Source organism: Acyrthosiphon pisum, chromosome A3 (genome assembly GCF_005508785.2).
Source record: "Acyrthosiphon pisum isolate AL4f chromosome A3, pea_aphid_22Mar2018_4r6ur, whole genome shotgun sequence".
NCBI lineage: Eukaryota > Metazoa > Arthropoda > Insecta > Hemiptera > Aphididae > Acyrthosiphon > Acyrthosiphon pisum.
This window is the reverse complement of record NC_042496.1, coordinates 33,400,251-33,420,325: the sequence shown is the minus strand read 5'-3', so window position 1 is coordinate 33,420,325 and position 20,075 is coordinate 33,400,251. Positions and strand designations below refer to the sequence as shown.

General features: G+C 28.1%; 1 protein-coding gene across 1 annotated transcript in view; it reads left to right on the top strand.

Annotated features, from left to right (window-relative positions):
- Positions 1-852: 852 nt before the first annotated feature.
- Positions 853-20,075, top strand: part of LOC100167666 (growth arrest-specific protein 2) — a 22,291-nt gene continuing 3,068 nt past the window's right edge. Inside the window, exons 1-6 of the mRNA XM_001952198.5 lie at positions 853-1,079; positions 8,460-8,680; positions 17,510-17,634; positions 18,215-18,356; positions 18,843-19,026; positions 19,094-19,256. Of these exons, the coding sequence (XP_001952233.1) occupies positions 8,518-8,680; positions 17,510-17,634; positions 18,215-18,356; positions 18,843-19,026; positions 19,094-19,256 (777 nt within the window). The 5' untranslated portion in view covers positions 853-1,079; positions 8,460-8,517. The remainder of the gene's footprint in view (positions 1,080-8,459; positions 8,681-17,509; positions 17,635-18,214; positions 18,357-18,842; positions 19,027-19,093; positions 19,257-20,075) is intronic.

Below are 20,075 nucleotides of genomic sequence, written 5' to 3'. Positions count from 1 at the left end.
AATATGTATCTCGAAGGCGGAGAGGCGCCCGGTTTAGCTAGTACCTAGTTTGTTGTAGATACACCGCTGCAGTGACAACGGTTTTTTTTAAATTTTAAAATACATGTATTTGATGCATCAGCTTTTAATAATATTTAAGTCATCCCAAAGATATTACGAGTACCTTACCTATAAACCAAAATAAATTAAACCCCTTGTATTCATTCCCAATAACAACCAAACAAGTGTATTTTAGGTACTATTTTAATTACTAGGTATATTCAATAAAATTGTGATAATAATAGTGAATAATTTTAATATCTTGGAACTAGCTAGCTTAGGGAGTTTAGCTTAGCTCTGTAGAGTGTTCTAAAATTAAACATGCACCCCCACCACCCCCACAAGGCTAGTCAATGGTATCATTAGGATTATGATTTATTTAATAATTATAAATATTTTGTTGTAATTGGATAATAATTTTTATTTGTTTATTTTTTAACTGGTGTATTAAATTAATGTTTATCTATTTTTTTTAATTGAAAAATATTTTGTCAATATTGTTTATTTAATTATTAATGAATAGAAAATGTTTTCTTTCATTAAAAAATTAACGCTATTTTATGTAAACGTAAATATTAACGTGTTTTGTAGCTTATATATTATTATATATATGATAATATATTATATACGTACATATTTAAATTGTAAGAGTGTAATAAATAATAAGCAAGCAAAAAATTCAAGAAAAAAACAAATTGGATTTCGGGGCTTCTTATTACTATAAGAAGCCTTTCTGTACATCGCTTATTTATATATTGTAATATAATGGGACCGTGTAGTATATACGGCATACGCATGCAACAAAATATTGTAAGTTGTAACACGAGGCAGCACTGAGCGTTTTACTAAATTTCACCGGAGTTTTCCTATTCCCGAGCCGCCAAAACACAGCATAATACAGTTTCCATCGCCGCGCGCTCGTGTGATTTTCGTTGTTCTCCCGTTCATCGCTGCAATACAATTATGTCCGGTACAATTTTCCAATCAACGTTCAAGATCAGTACCAAAGTATCTAATATGGAAAGTTCAATATCAATTAAGTGAGTAAAACATACATTGCATGTAATTTATTAATTGTTTAAAATAAAAAATATATATTTTAAATTCGAATTATTCGACGTATGAATGTATAATTTCAAAGTTTATAATATTCAGTTGACTAAAGAATTTGTTGAACAAATGTACAAAATAAGAAATTTATTTTGGGAAGGAAGTAACCTAATGTTGTATTTTAATATATTGATTGGTATATATATCTTTTATATTTTTACATTAATTTATTATAGTGCCTACTGAACTATATATTTACACATTTTTAATATGGGAAACTTATAAATTTCGGATTTGATATGGGTTTTTTACATAAAATTGATCGTTAGTATAATATTATATCATCAAAATTAAATTATCTTGAAAGGAACTATTATTTGAAAATATTAATTCAAACTTGGAATATTATAATGATTAGTTCCTATAAATATAGTGTAGAACTAAATTCATTATGATTTAAATTTTTATGACGATATCATATCATATTACGTCGGTTATTCTTGGCATTGTGCAGGTATATCCTTGCCTGATTACTAAGTATAATATAAGTCAAAATATTAAAAATGTAAATAAAGACATGCATTTGACTATAAGATTATATGAATGTCGTTTACATAGAAAATAACACCTTATATAATAGATTATGTATAGTAATAGAAATACATTATAACTGTTCTTGCGTTTGTAATATTTTGATCTATTGGGTTACAATGAAGGTGTACGCATGGATCCAGCTCCTCCATTCATATATATTATAAAGTTTGACAATGTAATGATGTCCGGACAGCAATTGTTTCGTCATGCCTAAAATGAGACTGGATACTATTATATCGAGTATAAAAAAGTATGAAAAATATGCTTCCAATTATATGATGTGACAACCTTGGGGTACTTATATTAAAAACGTGATGGATACTTTTTTCTTACAGCCACACATGACGTGTTAAAACGAATTTAAAAAAAATCACGTTCAGATTATTGTCATGATGTCTATAAAGTATAATTTTTAATATTTGTCGTAAATATATTTATTACATAAATATAGAAAAATACTGTTTTTAAATCGCATAGCTTTATATATATAATATATATAATATAAAATATAAATAATGAGTAGTAAAATAAATAGATTCCTGCTACTTACCTTAAATTATTATTTTTTAAATATATATTATAAAGAATTAGTGTATAACTATAATTGGTCCAGTTGGTTACACATATTATTTTAATAGCATAAGTATGTGAATTGTATAAAATTAAATTTAGATTTTTTAATAAAATATTTCGTACGGGGGACTATAGTCCCCTTATCCCCCCCTTGCTACGCTACTGGTAATATGTACAAGTAAATATTTCTTTTGTAGGTATTCCTAATAAAAATCATTTGATGATTACTAATTAGGTAAATTTTATTTTATTAATTGGATTGGTAAACAAAATCAAATTAAAAGTTATGATATTATAAAAAAGGAAATTGCTCAGGTATGTTAGTGATTGGTCATGTAGGTACCTACATTCTTTCACATATGTACATTTTATTTTAATCGCAATTAAATCTCAAAATTGTATTATAAAAAATATAGGTCAAATTATATAATATAATCCATGAGAAACCGAGCGTTTTATAGGATAGTTTGGGTGTCATACTGACACAATCCCGTGCTAGGTAGACCGTACAGTGGAAAATGAATCTACCTGCACAAGCAACTGACACGTTTTTCTTTCCAGTATCAACACAATTCTACCGTGTTTTTATACATTTTATTGATAGAAAATAGATTCAGCCGAAACAAATTGATTAGTAGACACTTTCTAAGTGTTATTTGCAATGGTATAATGTAATATACATATCTATCGTATTTTCATTGCACAACTGTCAACATAATTTGTTGATTAGGAAAATCCATATCCATACTGAATTTGTAAATACATGTTAAAAAAAAAAAATATTTTAATTATCTACAAATTACATTAGTATACTGGATGATACATTAAAAAAATTTTAATTTATAAAACGGTACCATACGTACTAACAAATTTAAATTAATTTCTTCGGTTTATTTGTCAATATTATATTTTATTTTATGTAGGTATAAGTATTCTTTATCTGCGAATAATTAATATTATAAAATTGTAGTGGACGAGTTTTAAATTTATTTAAATTAGATATTTTTCTCAGAAATAAAGCTGAGCTGAGATTAATGTGCAATGTGTGCTTTTTCAACTCAATTTTTTATTCGTGTATATATTTCAACTTAAAAATTATATTTTCTATTTTTTAAGATTTTAAATAAAATATATCCAAATAATCTACGGATGTTAATACAGTACTTATGAAACATTTTGTTACTAGTACGAGTAACTCAAAAATTCAAGACAAAAATCTGAAAAGGATGGATTAAAAATATTAATGGCTATCATTCCACTTAGGTATTGTTGTCTAATGTTATTTGTTTGATAAATATTAAAGAAAAATACAAATTAGGAAGTTTACTAAAAAATACACATAAAATGTAAAAATCGAGTTTATATTTTAGTTTTTGAACAATTCGTTTCTGCAGTTTAAATAACCCAGGTATAACCTAAGAATTCTAAATTTGTTGTCAGTTATTTTAAAAGGAATTTGAACCATTTCTGTTTTTTAGCACGGGATGAAAATATCTAAATTCGACGTTAAAAAATGTCTTGCTTAAAGTCAGTTAAAACCAGATTTAAAATAGCGTTATGTATTTTAAGACACATTCATTGAACTTAAACTTAAAAATAATATAATTTATAAGAGTTATGGAAATGTTACAGAATTCTAAATTAACACAGTACAACTAAAACAGTACAATAATTCAAAATTAATATTTGTTACTTATTACAGAATGTAGATATATTTTCCTACTCGAGGAACTCCGCCAATTCCGTTATCGATAATTACGTAGTTGAGAAGATTGAATACTATAATTCCCGAATTACCCAATTTATTTTTACCTACATGTAAGGTGCATTAAAATGTATATATTGGTATTTAATGTCAAGCAGAAAATAAATTTAAATATCATATGTATAAAACTGAAATAAAAACAACAAATAAATTATGATCTTGAATCAATTGATAATAATTATGATGTGAAAATATACTTAGCAATACGGTAGATTTAGTATCCAATATATTGCATTTTATATTCACTAGCTGTCCCGCCCGACGTTATCCGGGCCAAAGATTTATATTTTTAATAAATGTATTTGTAAAAAGATGTAAATCTAGTATGAGGGTATATTTTTTTAATATACCCTTTTTTTAAAAAAAATAAGATGTAAACAACCTCGAAATCTCAAGGAATTTACTAATATAACTTTTAATGAAAACGGTTCAATAGTTTTTGAATTTATTTAATTTACTTTAATTTACTTCGGATGAACATGAACCAACATCCAATTTTTATCTGTATAACCTGACTTCGACCGTGAAAAGGTGAAATTTGCGTCAGTGTACCTCGCTTTGTGAACTATAATACGACCGAGATTGACAATTCGCCAGCAGTGGATTATAATGTTATAGCACTTGATATATAAATCGAACGTGGTTCAAATTTCGTGATATCTCCAAGAACGATTTTAAATTTTCACATAATTAGTTTAGTAGTTTTTGAGTTCCTATAAGCTACAAAGTCCAAACATATATTCAACTCTTATATTTGTTTTAAGATATAAATTGTTTATTTGAAACCAAATACGCGACGATTTGATGCATGTTTTTACCTCATCTGCCCAAGTAACCATTATTGGCAACAAATACTAATTTCTCCTATTACTATTATAGTATTATAATATGTAAGCTGTTACCAATAGCAACCATTTATAAACAAAAATGTCCATGGTAAATCTCAAAATCTTTTCTGAAATTTGCAATAAAAAATTAGCTAGAGACATTTACAAAATTTCATTAAAATCGGTTAAGTGGTTTCGGAAATTAGCGTGATCGAACATCGTGACACGAGATATATGTATTCGGAGATTAGCTACCAACCTAACTAGCAACTTGCCTACTAAAAAAGGTAATTAATTTTTTTAAATGAATACTTGGTTTGTATGACTTTAAAATGCTATTTGATTTAGTAGACCATCAAATTTATAACGCTTTTCGCTTTTTCATTTTCACCAAATTGTTAACTGTCCATGACAACTGGGTCAAACGTTCACTTAACAGCGCCCGCATCATATATGAATTAAAAGTTATGAAGTTTAACAAAAAGGAAATATAAGATTGGTGAAGAACTATTGTAGTTTAACTGTTTAAGGCAATTTGATATTGTCACGAACAAACTAGCCACTAGAGTATGACTCGTATGACGTATACCTAAGTTTGTTGTAGTTTTAAATGTGAATAATATACTGATGTTTGTATTATTTTGTGGAATAAAGAACGGATTTTAAAAATAATTAATTATTAATAATATTTCATTCAAATTTAAAATAAAACGTTTTATTGTTAAATGTTTTTATTTATTATTGTTACCTAATGTATAATAAAACAAAAATGAATACATATTATTTTGATATCAGTGCGACGTTGCCGGTTCTAAACGAAAAACAGAATCGCAAAAATCTGAAGATACTAGGTACCTACATTATGGTTTTAATTCAGTGGCGTTCAGTGGCAACCAGGATTATGAAATTGGAGGGAGAAGTATAAATTAAACCATGTTTTTACAGTTTTCGTATATAAATAAATAATACAGGTTCGGGACTTGTCATTGTTGCTACTAAAAATTATACAAATATGCAGTAAAAATGGTCAAAATATATGCAACTAAATTTTTATACTATTTTTGAAAAATGCATAAAACATATTACAATTTTGAAAATAAAAAACTAAAAAATAAGTACGTATATAAACATGATAAAAATAATTTATACACGGGTTTACTATATTGTATGTTTTGGACATTTTTAAACTATATACCTATCGTGAAATAAAACAACTTAATTTTAAAAAATACTGGGTTAATAAATAAGTAATAACGAATAACATGATATGCGAACACCGTGATATACGAACATTACGAACCCGTATTTACTGATTTTTATTTCTTCGTACAATCTAGAAACTGGATGTAAATTATAGTTTTAACACAGTTTTGTCACAAAGAGAATCATTAAATCTTGCGTACCATATGCGCAAATAGGGGGATTTAAGGGCCTCCGCCAACAACCCAAATATTTTTGAATTTTTTTTAAGCTTATTCAATTTTATAATAGTAGGTTTTCAGGCTTCAGCCTCCTCAAATCTTAAACAGTATTTGCACCTATGGTACCTCTACTCAAACATAATATTTTTTTAAAATATTTTTGAATGTTATCCAATTATGATTTTTCCCGATAATTGTACATAGGTAGATACATTTAAGTAAAAAAAAGCACAATAAATGCACAAAAATACTAAAAATCGCTCCAATATGCACTTTTCCTAAAATATTCAAAAATAAGCAAATTCTTGTATTTAATTTCGCTATTTCATAAAACAAATTTATAACTTACCTAAAATAATTTACGACCACTACAAAAAAACATGCAAATACAAGAAGTCCCGAACCTTATAAATATTACATTTATAAGGGGGGAAGTGTCAATGGGGAAAGAACCAACTACGCTACTGGGTTTTATAATAACGTCCAATAAATGAATAGTAGGTTAATGCAATGAAATATCAGATTTATATTTTTTTAATTCAAAGTTTAGTAAAAATATCAGATAGGTATAGGTATATAATTTGATGTGAGTATTATAGAAGTTATTGATGCTACTTGGGTTATTGGTATAAGGTATGAAACATATTATTTATTAAAAATCATGAAAAATATAAAATTCTATTAACTTATTAATTACTTCAAAAAATAAAACATTATTTAAATACTTATAAATATTAAATCACGCTGTATAAAGCTATAATAACTATACTAAAATATATTACCGTTTAATATTTTTATCAATGATCTTAAATTTCGTAAACGTCGGCTATATTAATTTTAACCAATTACATAAATACCTACATACCTATAACATGTCCTTAACAATTAAATACAAGTTTAAATGGTTCCTCACAAAGTCATAAGTTGTTTTCTTAAATCAGTAAAATATCTCATAAATACATATTAACAAATTACAATTTTTTTATGTAAGCCTTTAAATTCAACTTTTTACGGCATTCATCAAAATCTCGGATATATGTAAATTATTTATTTATTTATTTTTCTTTATTGATCTTTAAACCCGGCAACTATGGCCATTAGCTGTTTGTTTGTTTGTTTGTAGGGAGAAGGTATTGTAGGTTGGTAAACAAATGAGTTTTGGTTTGGCAGAATTTTAAATTAGGCACCCGTAGGTTTATGCCATCCCGATCGGGGGATGGTGGCCTAGACAGTTGCCTTCCCAGAGAGAAAAGCCACCCGTGGTCGAGATTTGAACCGGCTACGGTACGCGTCGGAACCGACATCACAGTCCGCTTGGCCACTCTGTCCCCCTGTTAATTATTTTGTAGTTAAAAATGCATACAATTTTAATTTTAACACAAGGCTTAAAAAAGTAATAAAGTCTTAAAAAAAAACAGTTTGCGTGAAGCCATATAAATTGTTTATAACTGATTGATGTTCAAATGTTGACCTAATTGGTTATTCAAACGCATAATAAAAATGTATCTTCTAAAAGTTTTTATTCATAGAAACATTTCACTTTTACTTAAATTATAATCTTCTATACATAATGATATTTTCAAAATATTTTAACTAATTTTAAGCTATTTATCGGAATTTTTGTTACTATGACCTAGTACCAACTTGATATAAAATAATTATAAAATGTCTTTAGAAATAGAGATTGAAATATTGTCTCTGCTTAGAATCTTTTTCGTGTGTAAATGTGTAATGATTTATCATTGAATTCATATTCAACACAATATCCGTTATACTGGCAATTGGCATAAGTATTTTATATTCAATGACAAGGTACATTCTCGATAACGGATACCAAAAATACAGCAGTGGGACTCCCTGGTTTTATTTTTGTTTGAATTAAAATTTTTATTTAACTATCTGTTACAATATATTATAACAAACAATACGTGAGTGTGTGAAGAAGAAATATGTTTTAAAGGATAAAAAATACTCCCTCTGGAGGAACTTCGAACTGTTTAAATTAAAACGGAAATAAGGCACATTCTGATTAATACTAAATAAATTATAGTCCCTATAGTTATATATAATTAAACTTACCTAGTTACCTGCTTATTATTAGTTTATGGAAACAAATAATAATTGACAGTATTTTTCGTATACTAGGTGCTTAGTCTTTTAATGTTATATTTTAATTATTGTATTTTATAGTACATCCATACAACAACATTTATGATCCAAGATTCCTTCGCGTTCATCACTTAAGAAAATGGACGCGAAACAGAAGGGTATCTTCATTGATCATAGGATCCCTTCTACTGATACGGATCAAGAATATTTGGAACAGTATCAAGGCAAAATAGTAGACAGTCAAAATCGTCAGCTTCTACCATTACAAGAAGATTTAGCTGACTGGATCAATAAATCTTTGGGTAAGTAAAGATTGTTGATGTTAGTTTCTGAATATATTGTTGTAATTAATATCAGAATTAAATTGTATAGTTTAATTTGGTACAGTAAATAGGTACTTATTAATTATTACTATTATTAATTATAATTTACCTACAGGCTACAGAATGTAGTATCTATTACTTTGGTACTGTTTTATGTTATAACTTATAATGCAACTACCTACGACTCACCTACCAGCTATCAGATATAGTATACGTAGGTAACTTCTATGTGAACATAATTTGAAATAATATAATATGAATGTAATAATAGTATAATAGGACATAATATTATATCTTACATAACAATTTAAGATTAAATTTAAGATTTGTATGTTTTAAAGTATACGATCGTGTTAAAATGTATCACTTATTTTTCCATAATTATAAATAGAAGTTTAACAAATCGAGCTTACTCGATATATATTATTAAATTTAATGAATTCAAATGTTTTCATAAATTACCCTATAATTGTTAAACTATGAAGTAGGTATATACATGAAAAGCAAAATTTGATTTTTTTTAGTCTAGGTTATAGGTATTGGAAAAATAATGTTAATTATAATAATGAATTGTAGCCACAACCATGGTTTTTCAAAAATTAAACTTCAAAAATATAATTTAGTGACAGGAATAAGATAGTGAATATAGCACAGCAATAGACGGTAGACACACTTATGCAGACATAATATATTAGTATATTTATATATGTGTACGTTAGTTTTTATTTTATGGAGCAAGGAAAATAATTTAATTACGGGTAGTTGGTATCTTATTATATAACTATTAGTACCTAGGTACTATAGGTACATATACAGTACATTAGTTATATGGATTAGGTACATGTGCTGCCCTACTGCTCTATGGTGCATTTCTACATTATGTAGTAGATATATTATCATATGCTTATATTATTAAAAGTTAAAATAATAATATTTGATAAATATTTAAATGTATAAAATCACAAAGCATCAACACGGAATTTCAACCAATGCCTATATATTATATAACTTAACTGTGTTTAAATTACGTGTACGCCGTGCCGCTTCTACTCATAGGTAGGTCGTAGTAAAAGCGTTTCTAGAGAAAATCATGCCGAATTAAATTATAATATTTTGCTATAGGTAGGTAGGTACTGTTTATTCGATTCGGTGGGAGTCACGCGAAAGGGATTCGTCAGTAAATGGGAAACCAGAAATATTGTAGGCATTCGTGATGTTGAATGTACAGGTACGAACCCATGAATATCATTTTTACGTTGTTTCTGAAGCCATATGTCACGCTATATTGCATTAAGTATCGTTATATCTACAAAACTATTTGTCTTTATATAAAATAAAATGTAGTGCATAGGTATAATAATATATACAATTGGTTATTGTCGTTGTTATATTTTGCTTTAAGTAGAATGGTTAGCTAACATGAAACAAATCTCATAAAATATGTTTATTTATCATATAATATAATATGTTACAAATAGGTTACAGGTATTAATGCATACACAGGAATGACAAGAATACAAGAATATTGTGCAATTTTGATACTTTATGAGCTTCATAGTTCATATTATCCATTAAGTATTAATAGTCTTATTTAGGAATGTTGGACATAATACAATTACTGTTATAAAATTAATCTTTGAACTTTGGACACCAAAGATAAAATATTAAACATATCATATTGCAATTTAAGTTATTAAAATAAATACGCGTATGTACCTACACTTTATATGAGTAAAGTATATAAACGTAAGAACAATTTTTTTCTCGAATTTTTCATAAAATAAACGTTGTGATTGAGAGAACATAATATATTATATAATACAAACACATAATAATATAGTATTTAATCATTATATTATTTTATACCTGTAGAGTGTGGATATATTAATATACATGTTATTTACATTATTTTACAAATGCATTTGATTTAAAATTATCTAATTCTATGTTTTTACAATTATGAATAACATATTATACCTATATTATGTAGTTGGGTATATTACAGAAATATATATTATAATGAATAAACACAATTAACTGTTAATATTTAAATTTAAAAATTAAATTAAAATTACATTAGGTACCTACTAATTATTTTTTCTGCTTATTTCTTAAAATATATGTTAATACTTAAAATTTTGTATACTGGTAAATTCATGGAACTTAATTTCATCACACATTAGGCACACTGGTACACATTTTCACATTTTAATGTTATATATTTTCCTTATAATGACATGTATATATAATAATTGTTTAATTTTGTACGATCACTGTAGAAACTAATCAAGAGTTCGTGACTTTGGGATTCGTTGGCCTAAATAGTTTGTATAGTCACCTCCTGTTTTCCCATTATAAAAAAATCGATCTTGCAGCTATTCCAGTCAAAAAGGTCACATCATTTTTGTCTAGAATATATTTTGAAGGTATAACGTAGTAAGTACCTATATAAACATACTATATGTTTATGACGTCGACCGAGTCTAGAATAGGTACAGGTGGCATGGAGAGTATTACACTTTATAGGTATATCGCTATAACTAGTGGTATGTTTGTTGGTGGACTTTGAAATGTCACGTATAAAAAAATATATAATAATAATAATAGTAACAATAAGAAAAAATAAAAATAAAAAATGAACACAACCATGACAAAAGAGGCCTTCATGATTTACTATTCTATCCTTCTCGCCTATCTATTATTAGTGGAACAGAATTATGGATGTTTTTATATATTTTTTTTCGTAGATTTATAGCGGTTTTTTAATATTGTGAAACTGATTTCAATGATTCCACTTACAAATAATCAGCTTGGTACAAAGAGTATCAAAACATTGAAAATATAACGTCCAGCCAAGAGGGTGGAATCAATATTATTCTGGTTAACCCAGTCACAGCATCCCTGGAGTGACGTCACCAATCCCACCCATTCAAGGTCAAATGGAAAATTGAAGTAGTAGAAAAACGCCCTCTGTGCATAATAATATATTTTAGTAACTATACCTATTTATATTCGTTAAAGACGTTTCTATTTCCTTTATAGTAGATATATATGTTATGTTTTTTATACAAATAATTAGAGTTAATTGTTAATAATATAATATAATATAATATCTCGTCGTTCAGACATCATAATTATGCACATGACCAAGAACCGAGTACACCGACCTCGCAGCCATATATAAACATAATAAAACACGAACAACCCTATAGGGTTACTGTAGTACTGTATTCAATGTGACGAACCCCTCACAATAGATGTAACATTACAGTCATACATAGCCCGAAATTCGACACGCCAAGAAACATTCTAAACCACCCTTAAATAAAGGAAGAAGCACTTGTGGAACATTAAAACAATCGGTTTTGATACTAAAATAATAAAATATAATATTATGTATTTATGTAATTAACTTTAAAAAATGTATACCTATTGGCTGTTGTATAGTACCAAAAAGTTTATAATTAAGTTACCTAATGTAAATTTTGGCTGATTATATAGCTTGCTGTCGAAGCTTTTAGGTAGGTGCTCTTAATAATATATGAATACTATGTTCTATAGGTACTGACGTCTGACACTCATCGTGTATATAAATAATAAATCGGTTAAAATGTACAAAACACAATTATTGCAATTAAGCATAGTGCATCATAAGTGGTATATGTGTAATAATAATACGTCACATTTAAAATAATTATAGGTAACTCATATAAATAATTGATATAATATTATTATAATCAGATAATAAATTATTATTATGACAGGATTTTTTTCCACGGGGAATTTTTTATTTTTTTTACTATAGTTTATAGGTATATCTAGAGATGAACATTTATAAATATTTTAGATAAGTACCTACCTACAACCTACTTATTTCAATATGTACACCTATTACTTACATATTAAAAGTTGTGACTATATTATGGCTGTTTAATGATTAATAATATATTAATACTATTATAAATCATCTCTCATACAATACATTTTTATATAAAATTCTAAAAGATTTATTACGTTACCTATTTCTTATTACATTATCATAATGAAGTTTTCAAAGTATATTGTCCATCTTATATTTTATTTTATATTATTAATATTTTATACATATTGGGCCTTTTTATTATTGTAATAATTATCTAATGAGAAAAGTTCCCTTCGCCTATTATTATATCTCCCGATTATCCGAGCAATTAATTTATTTTATTTTCCTCTGCAAAAATTTAAATTAATACAGGGTGATTAACCAATCATGCTTACCCCTTTTTTCTTTAATAATGCATTTATTAAAATTCAGATTTTTGGAATTTTAAATTACCTATACTTAAAGGTCATATTTTCAAATAAGTAGGTACTTACCATTTTAAGAGTGTTCAATGGTGATACAAACTTCCAATTTAAATGAGTACCTATGATATATATAAATCAAAATTCGAACGGGCTGTGTCTGAGTTATTAAAATAGTTTATACTAAGGGGCTCGGTGCCAGTTTTTCAAATTTTTCGAAATTCAATATTATTTGAAAATAAAATTGTATATTTTAGTTGCCACCTCAATTATAATACTTTTCCACTAATCTACTACCCGATACCTATTTAGGGGGGTTGATAGGGTGTATTATATCGAAAAAAAATACTTCACGGGAAAAATTCTCAGGCTTTGTAGAATTGTTGGATTTTGATAACTATTTTTTTATCTGAATGAAGAAGACTTCCAACAACACTCACCGATCTTTGATTTTTTATTTTATTGTATTAAAGGGCCTAGGGCCCCCCCCCAACCCCGTATTTATAAAAAATGTATATTAAATTATTATAATATTGTCATATGGACTATATGGGCCATAGAGGTATGACGGTGTATACGATGTACCTGCTGGCTGCTATCTATATTATGAAGAACCAATAAGGCTATAAATAAACTATATTAATATAAAATATATATACTATGGTATGATACTATGATATTATTATTTTATTATGTTCAAAACATGAATATTGAATTGCGTAGCAAAAATTATTGCAAGTTTTATCAACCCTACTAGTTAGTGTTGCCTCAGCTGAAAAGAGTTTCTCCACACTTCGTAGACTGAAAACCTGGCTTCGTTCAAGGATGACCGAAGATAGACTATCAGCATTATGTCTAATTAATGTATATAATAAAGTAGATATTCCAGATCAAATAGATCATATCATTGATATTTTTGCCAATTTAAAATATAGACGACTTGAATTTGTGTTGTAAAAATTGTTGTTTTCTTTTTGTTATAAGATTTTGTGAAATTATAACTTGCCCCCCCCCCCCTTACCAAGGCTCTGGAGCCGCTCTTGATACTTATACTTATTTTTTATTAATTATAAAACGTTACCTAATGGGTATTATAAGTATATTATATATTAGTAGGTATTAAGTATTACAATGTTCATATAGTTAAAGTCCATTTTGGTTCTCATTTGAAAAACAGAAGTTTATATCGCCACAGGCAATCCCGGATTAATACATTTTTAAGCCCAAGGGCCATAGTTTTAAACGAGGCCTTTGTACAAAAAAAAAAAATAATAATGTATATATATTAATATTATTTAATATTAGGCACCTGTTATAATAAATATATATATATTAAGAACATAGCAATAAATGATGAATAATGTATCATTTTATTTGTAAATTATAATTTTCAAGCTTTTTCCACCGCTACATAATCATCGATTATTTTTTAGGTGATTTATGCAGTGTTATAGCATATAACGAAAAAAGTAATGGACAAATCTGAGGTCCCTAAATAAATTTTAACTATCGAAGCCCGTGGGCCATGCCCCCCTGGACCCCCCTTAATCCGACCTTGGCCACAGGGCATTCCCTATTCCCTAAATAATATTAAAAATGTAAGTGATTGAAAATTTGATATTTTAGTATTAGTAAGTAGGTATACTTGAAAATTATAAGAAATCTAAAAAAAAAAGAATTTGAATGCATTATTAAAGTTATTATGCGCGTGAGCATGCTTGGTGAATCATCTTGACACCCTGTATAGTTAAGTAGGTAATAAATAAAATGTTTTTTAATTTTTATTTTATTAGCTTCTATAACCAAATTTATTGTAGCAAAACAATTAATTGAACATACACTTACAAAATATTAAAATAAGAATACCTAATAAATATTAATTTTAGTTATAACTACAGAGTATAGACTATAGCATAGGTGCAAATCGGGGGGGACTACCGACTAATCCCCCAAACTTGCCCCCCCCCCCAAAAAAAAAAAAACCTAGAACATACAATTTAAAAATTCTATATCGCGCAATGGTCTGCTTTCCTTTAATATATTCAGCCCCCCTCCCCCCCAAGTCAAAAATTGAAATTGCGTCTATGGACTATAGTAAAATATAGAGTTAGTATGTTGTCTTGTGCGTAAAAGCTATATAAGCTTGTGCCAATACGAAAGAATAATTATGTTTGCCTTTATCATTAGAGCCTTTATTATTAGAGAAAAATAAATATTTTTTTTTACCTAGCTGTTGTATAATAAATATCGGTTTTTGCAGGACTATATAGTTAGTTTATATAGTTATAGTCTATATAGTTTGGAGTGTTTGTGCTATAGTTTAGGAAGGATATTTTACTAACTTATTATTATTTATAAGCATTTTAAAGTTTACAACAGCATCCACGTGGGTGGTAGGTATAGGTACTAGGACGGTAGTGAAGTAGAACTGTATAACACAATAATTGTGATTATTTTATTTTATTGAGATAAGATAACTTTTAACGGTACAGTTTAATCATAGTGTACAGTTTGGTATATAAGGTATATTTATATATTATAAATATTAATCGATTAGAATAAATAGTTACAGAATATAATGCGATTAAAAATAGCTTTGGATGATCATTTATTGATAAAATAAATGGTCTTCACATTTTCCCGATTAGTTTTAATTACCTAATCATTGACCTTACATAAAAAGTTTTTTTCCGAGTAAAATATACCTATATTTGTTTGAAAAATATTAGAAATAGGTCTTAACAAGTTGTAATTAAATCATATCTTATCTTTTGTATACCTAATATATTATATATTGAAGATTATTAATTGTTTGTTTGTTCGTCTTCTAAAAACTTAAAAACTACTGAACGGTTTTTAATAAAAGTTATATGAATAGATATATCTTAGATATAATTAGATTCCTTGAGACTAGGTGAGGGTTTAGGTTACTAAGGGTGGTTAACAAATGATTTTGGTTCAGCTCACGTAAATCGAATATTAGGTATTTTATTAATTTATTATAAAGATGCCATTGGTTATACCTACAGTTAATAAAATAGTTATAAATTTATAGTGTATTATATTATGTATTTTCGGCTTATAAAGCAATTCTATATAGGTAAATGTAAAATTGAGCTATTGCCTTTTATATACCTATATTATACTAACCATAACCCTATATCTTCCAAATATATTGATATTAACCTATTATCCTTATAGTACACAGCAAAGTTATAATTAACTCAAAAACTACTTGTACGAATTTTTATTCTGATACGTAAAGCGTTCAGAAAAATTATTCACTAAATAATTTGCAGTCGAAATGGGGATGGGGGAGGGGTTATCAATTGAAAAATGTACCGTATAAAAAATATCAAGAATTTTAAAATGTAGCCTTTGAGTGTATTTAAAAATTCCAAACATCAGAATTTGAATAAACTAATTATTAAAAGAAAAAAATGTGGACGAGCATGCTTGGTGAGTTATCCTGTACACTAAACCTAAAACTGGACCGATTTTAGCAAAACATAGTTGAGAAAATTTCAACTGAAGTGTCTGAAGTAGATATTATTAGTCGGGTTACTTATATATCGAAATGACGTATGATATATAAGTCCACAGTTTTGAACTAATTTGAACATATTATTTGAGTCGAATGAGTATTAGGATAGAAGCAACGGGTAACCGCGATTATAAAAGGTAAAAGGCGATCACGGTAATGACATTTTAAGTTCTGCAATTTTATTCTGCGCCTCGATCCCCGAAAATGGCAAATAATTAGGACGTACCTGCGGCAGGCCATCAATTAAACACAATTAACGTATACATGACAAAAACACGGTCCGCAACTTACGTGTACTCGAGAAATACCGGCCCCCAACTTACGTGTCGTTGTTATAAGTACCTTTTTTATGAACGAAACTTATATTTATAGGATAGGAAATATTTTTTTTTTTGGAAATGTGTATTATAGGCGGTACCTATGTGATTAATAGGTATGCGTGTTTAGCTTCATGATATTATATTACCAATTTAAATGTGGTCTGCATAAAATAAAGACGACAAAGGGGTCGATTTGAATTTTGTACTTGCGGTTTTCGCAAATGGATATATGGTAACTTTTTAAAAGTTGTGCTAAAGTAGGTAGGTATATGACGTATGTAGGTATAGGTACCTAAAAATTAAAACTCCATAAAACCAATCAAAAAATAATAATTTATAGACCACCATATGTATTAAGACATTCGTGCAGGACCAAATTTTAGAGCTCTTCATTGACCATCGTACATAATATAGTATACCTACTGAAGTCATGTTACTTCTACTTATTGTTCATGCAAAATCTTAAATATAAGTGTTAATTGTTAATACACAAGTATAGGTACTATAGCCATAAACAACGAAACAAATTATCTTTATTGTTTCGTGGTGTATTAAATGATACCTACATTATTTAATACAAAATAAAATAAAATATTTGAATAACAATAACAATATGTTACAGTCTTATAAAATTGTTTGATTTAATCTTTTTATTTTTAGATATCGATTGGTTGAATGCGATTAATCTTTTGGATATGTTGGACAATGGTGTCATACTGTGTCGCTTAGCAAAGACAATCGAGTGCTTAGCACATGAGTCTATACTTATGGGACATTATAAAGGCGTACGTTGATTTTATGTTTATTAAATAAAATAAAATAATGTTTTAGAACTAGCGGGTCCAACTTGAGTCTTCAGGCATTCTACACGATTGTGATAATTTTTGAAATTCATTTACTGCAACGTGTGTGTAACAATAAACTAAATGTGGCTCATACATATACCCAGTGCATGGATAGGTTAGGTTAGGTGCTGGCAGGTACCTACGGGTGATGTGCAGGGGTGACCTTTTTTAAAAAAGTATTTTAGTAATACCTTCTTATTATATCCTAATCAAAAATAAATTTAAATCTTCAGTTACGCCGTACGCATACTTTTTGATAGTTTTGCATCCCCCTTTTATTTTTTTCCAATTCAAGTACCTACAACTTTATAGTGGAGGTATACACTAATTGAAAATTGTTAACTGACCAGCTGTTTGCAAGTAAAAAAAATGATTGGACCACACTATTTTAAAACGACTATAGTACCTAGTATAAATATTCACTTATGTGTTTAAAATTCAACTTAATTCCTTATAAATATGAATGTTGTTTGAAAAATTATAAATTATTAAACAGTGATAACGAAAATTTCATTTTTAGGAGTTACCGACAATATCTTCACGTTGTTTTGAGTCGGCGGCAAGGCACAGTTTTTTCTCAAGAGACAATACGGAAAAATTTATTCAATTTTGTCGTCGGCTTGGTGTTCACCAACACCTCTTGTTTGAAAGTGACGATCTAGGTAAGTGCTGGTTATATCTACCAACTCAATGGGTAATGGAGTATAGCGTGAAATTTCGTGGCCATATGATCTATATAGGAGGCGGGGGCCCCCTTAAGCACAGAAATTAAATGATTAAATAGCGATGCTAGAAAATCTATTGTTAGAATAGCTAATATAAAAATTAAATAATACCAATACTAATAACAAATAACAATAATAATAATATATAATCGCTTCACGCCTTCACTATTGGTACTTTACATTTAATCAGGTAAAACAATAATATATTGTAAACTTAAAATTTAACTTTTTGCGCCTTCGTTTGATTAAAAAAAAATTAACAATATTTTTTCAGTTTTTTAATATCATGATAAAAGTACTGTGGCTCCCCAAATTTGGACAGTTGGATGCATCCTGTGGGCCACGACCTAAATACACCACGTGTAGTCATATATATGCACACGTTTTGATTCGTTTATTTAATATTTTTTTGTGTTAACACAGTTTTGCAGAACAAACCTCGTAATGTTGTATTGTGCCTCATGGAAGTGTCCCGCTTGGCTTCTCGATTTGGTCTGGAACCACCGGGCTTGGTGCAAATGGAAAAAGAAATCGACGCCGAAGAAGCCAGAGAGCAGAACGGTGGTCCCGATGCAAAAATTATATCTACTCCTAACATTAGACATCGGTTTGTTTTGTATACAAAAATAAACGTATCAATAACAGTAATAATAATTTACGTACGAACGTTACAGCTCAACCAGCGCAATACCAATGGCTATCAGATCGGTGAGCAAATTGAGGAGAACCGAGAGCCTCGGAGCAACATCTATGGTTACTTTGAAATCGGAATCGGACACTACCGACGACGATTATACGATCGAAGGCGGCAATAAATTCAGTGAACTCGATTACAAAGTAAAAAGAGAAATATTACCTATGTATTATTTTTATAAGTTAGGTACCTACCACTATACAAGTATACAACTGCAGGGGCGTTAAAGAATTTCGCGCCGAATGCAAAATAATTTATGTCTACCGATAGCCAACCAGAACATAACGAGAGCCGATCGCCAGTCTTGTAAAAGATACTTCCTAGGTACCAATAATACTGGTATTCAAGTATCTACTAATAGGTACAGTCAGGGCCGGATCTAGAGATGCCCGGGGGCGCTGCAACACGATTGCGCAATTTTTCCTTTTTTGACCCGGCTAATTACACCACGATTGCGCAAAAAATTTGGAACACGATTGCGCTTCGATCCCTTTTTACCTGTTAAAATCAGAACACCATTGCGCACCTAATGATATGTGTATATACTATATATAATAAATTATATACAACATAAAAAAAATGTATACATACAATACATATTCATATACATGCACTTAAACCATATAACTAGTTATTAGGTGTTATTACCTATTAATTCACAATTTTCCTTCCCAATTATTACAGGCTTAGGACTGTCAACAAATTATCATCGTTGGCTTGGTTAAAAATTGTTTTTTTTCTAAATGTATGTCGTAAGTCGATATTTTTTTTCTTTATATAAAAATAATAGTAATAAAATAATAATAATAATTAAATAATTGTATTTACATAGTAATAAGTCGATATTTTTTTTTCTTCATATAAAATAAATAGTAATAAAACAGTAATAATAATTAATAATTGTATTGCCATAGTCATAAGTCGATATTTTTTTTTTTTTGTTTATATAAAAAATAATGGTA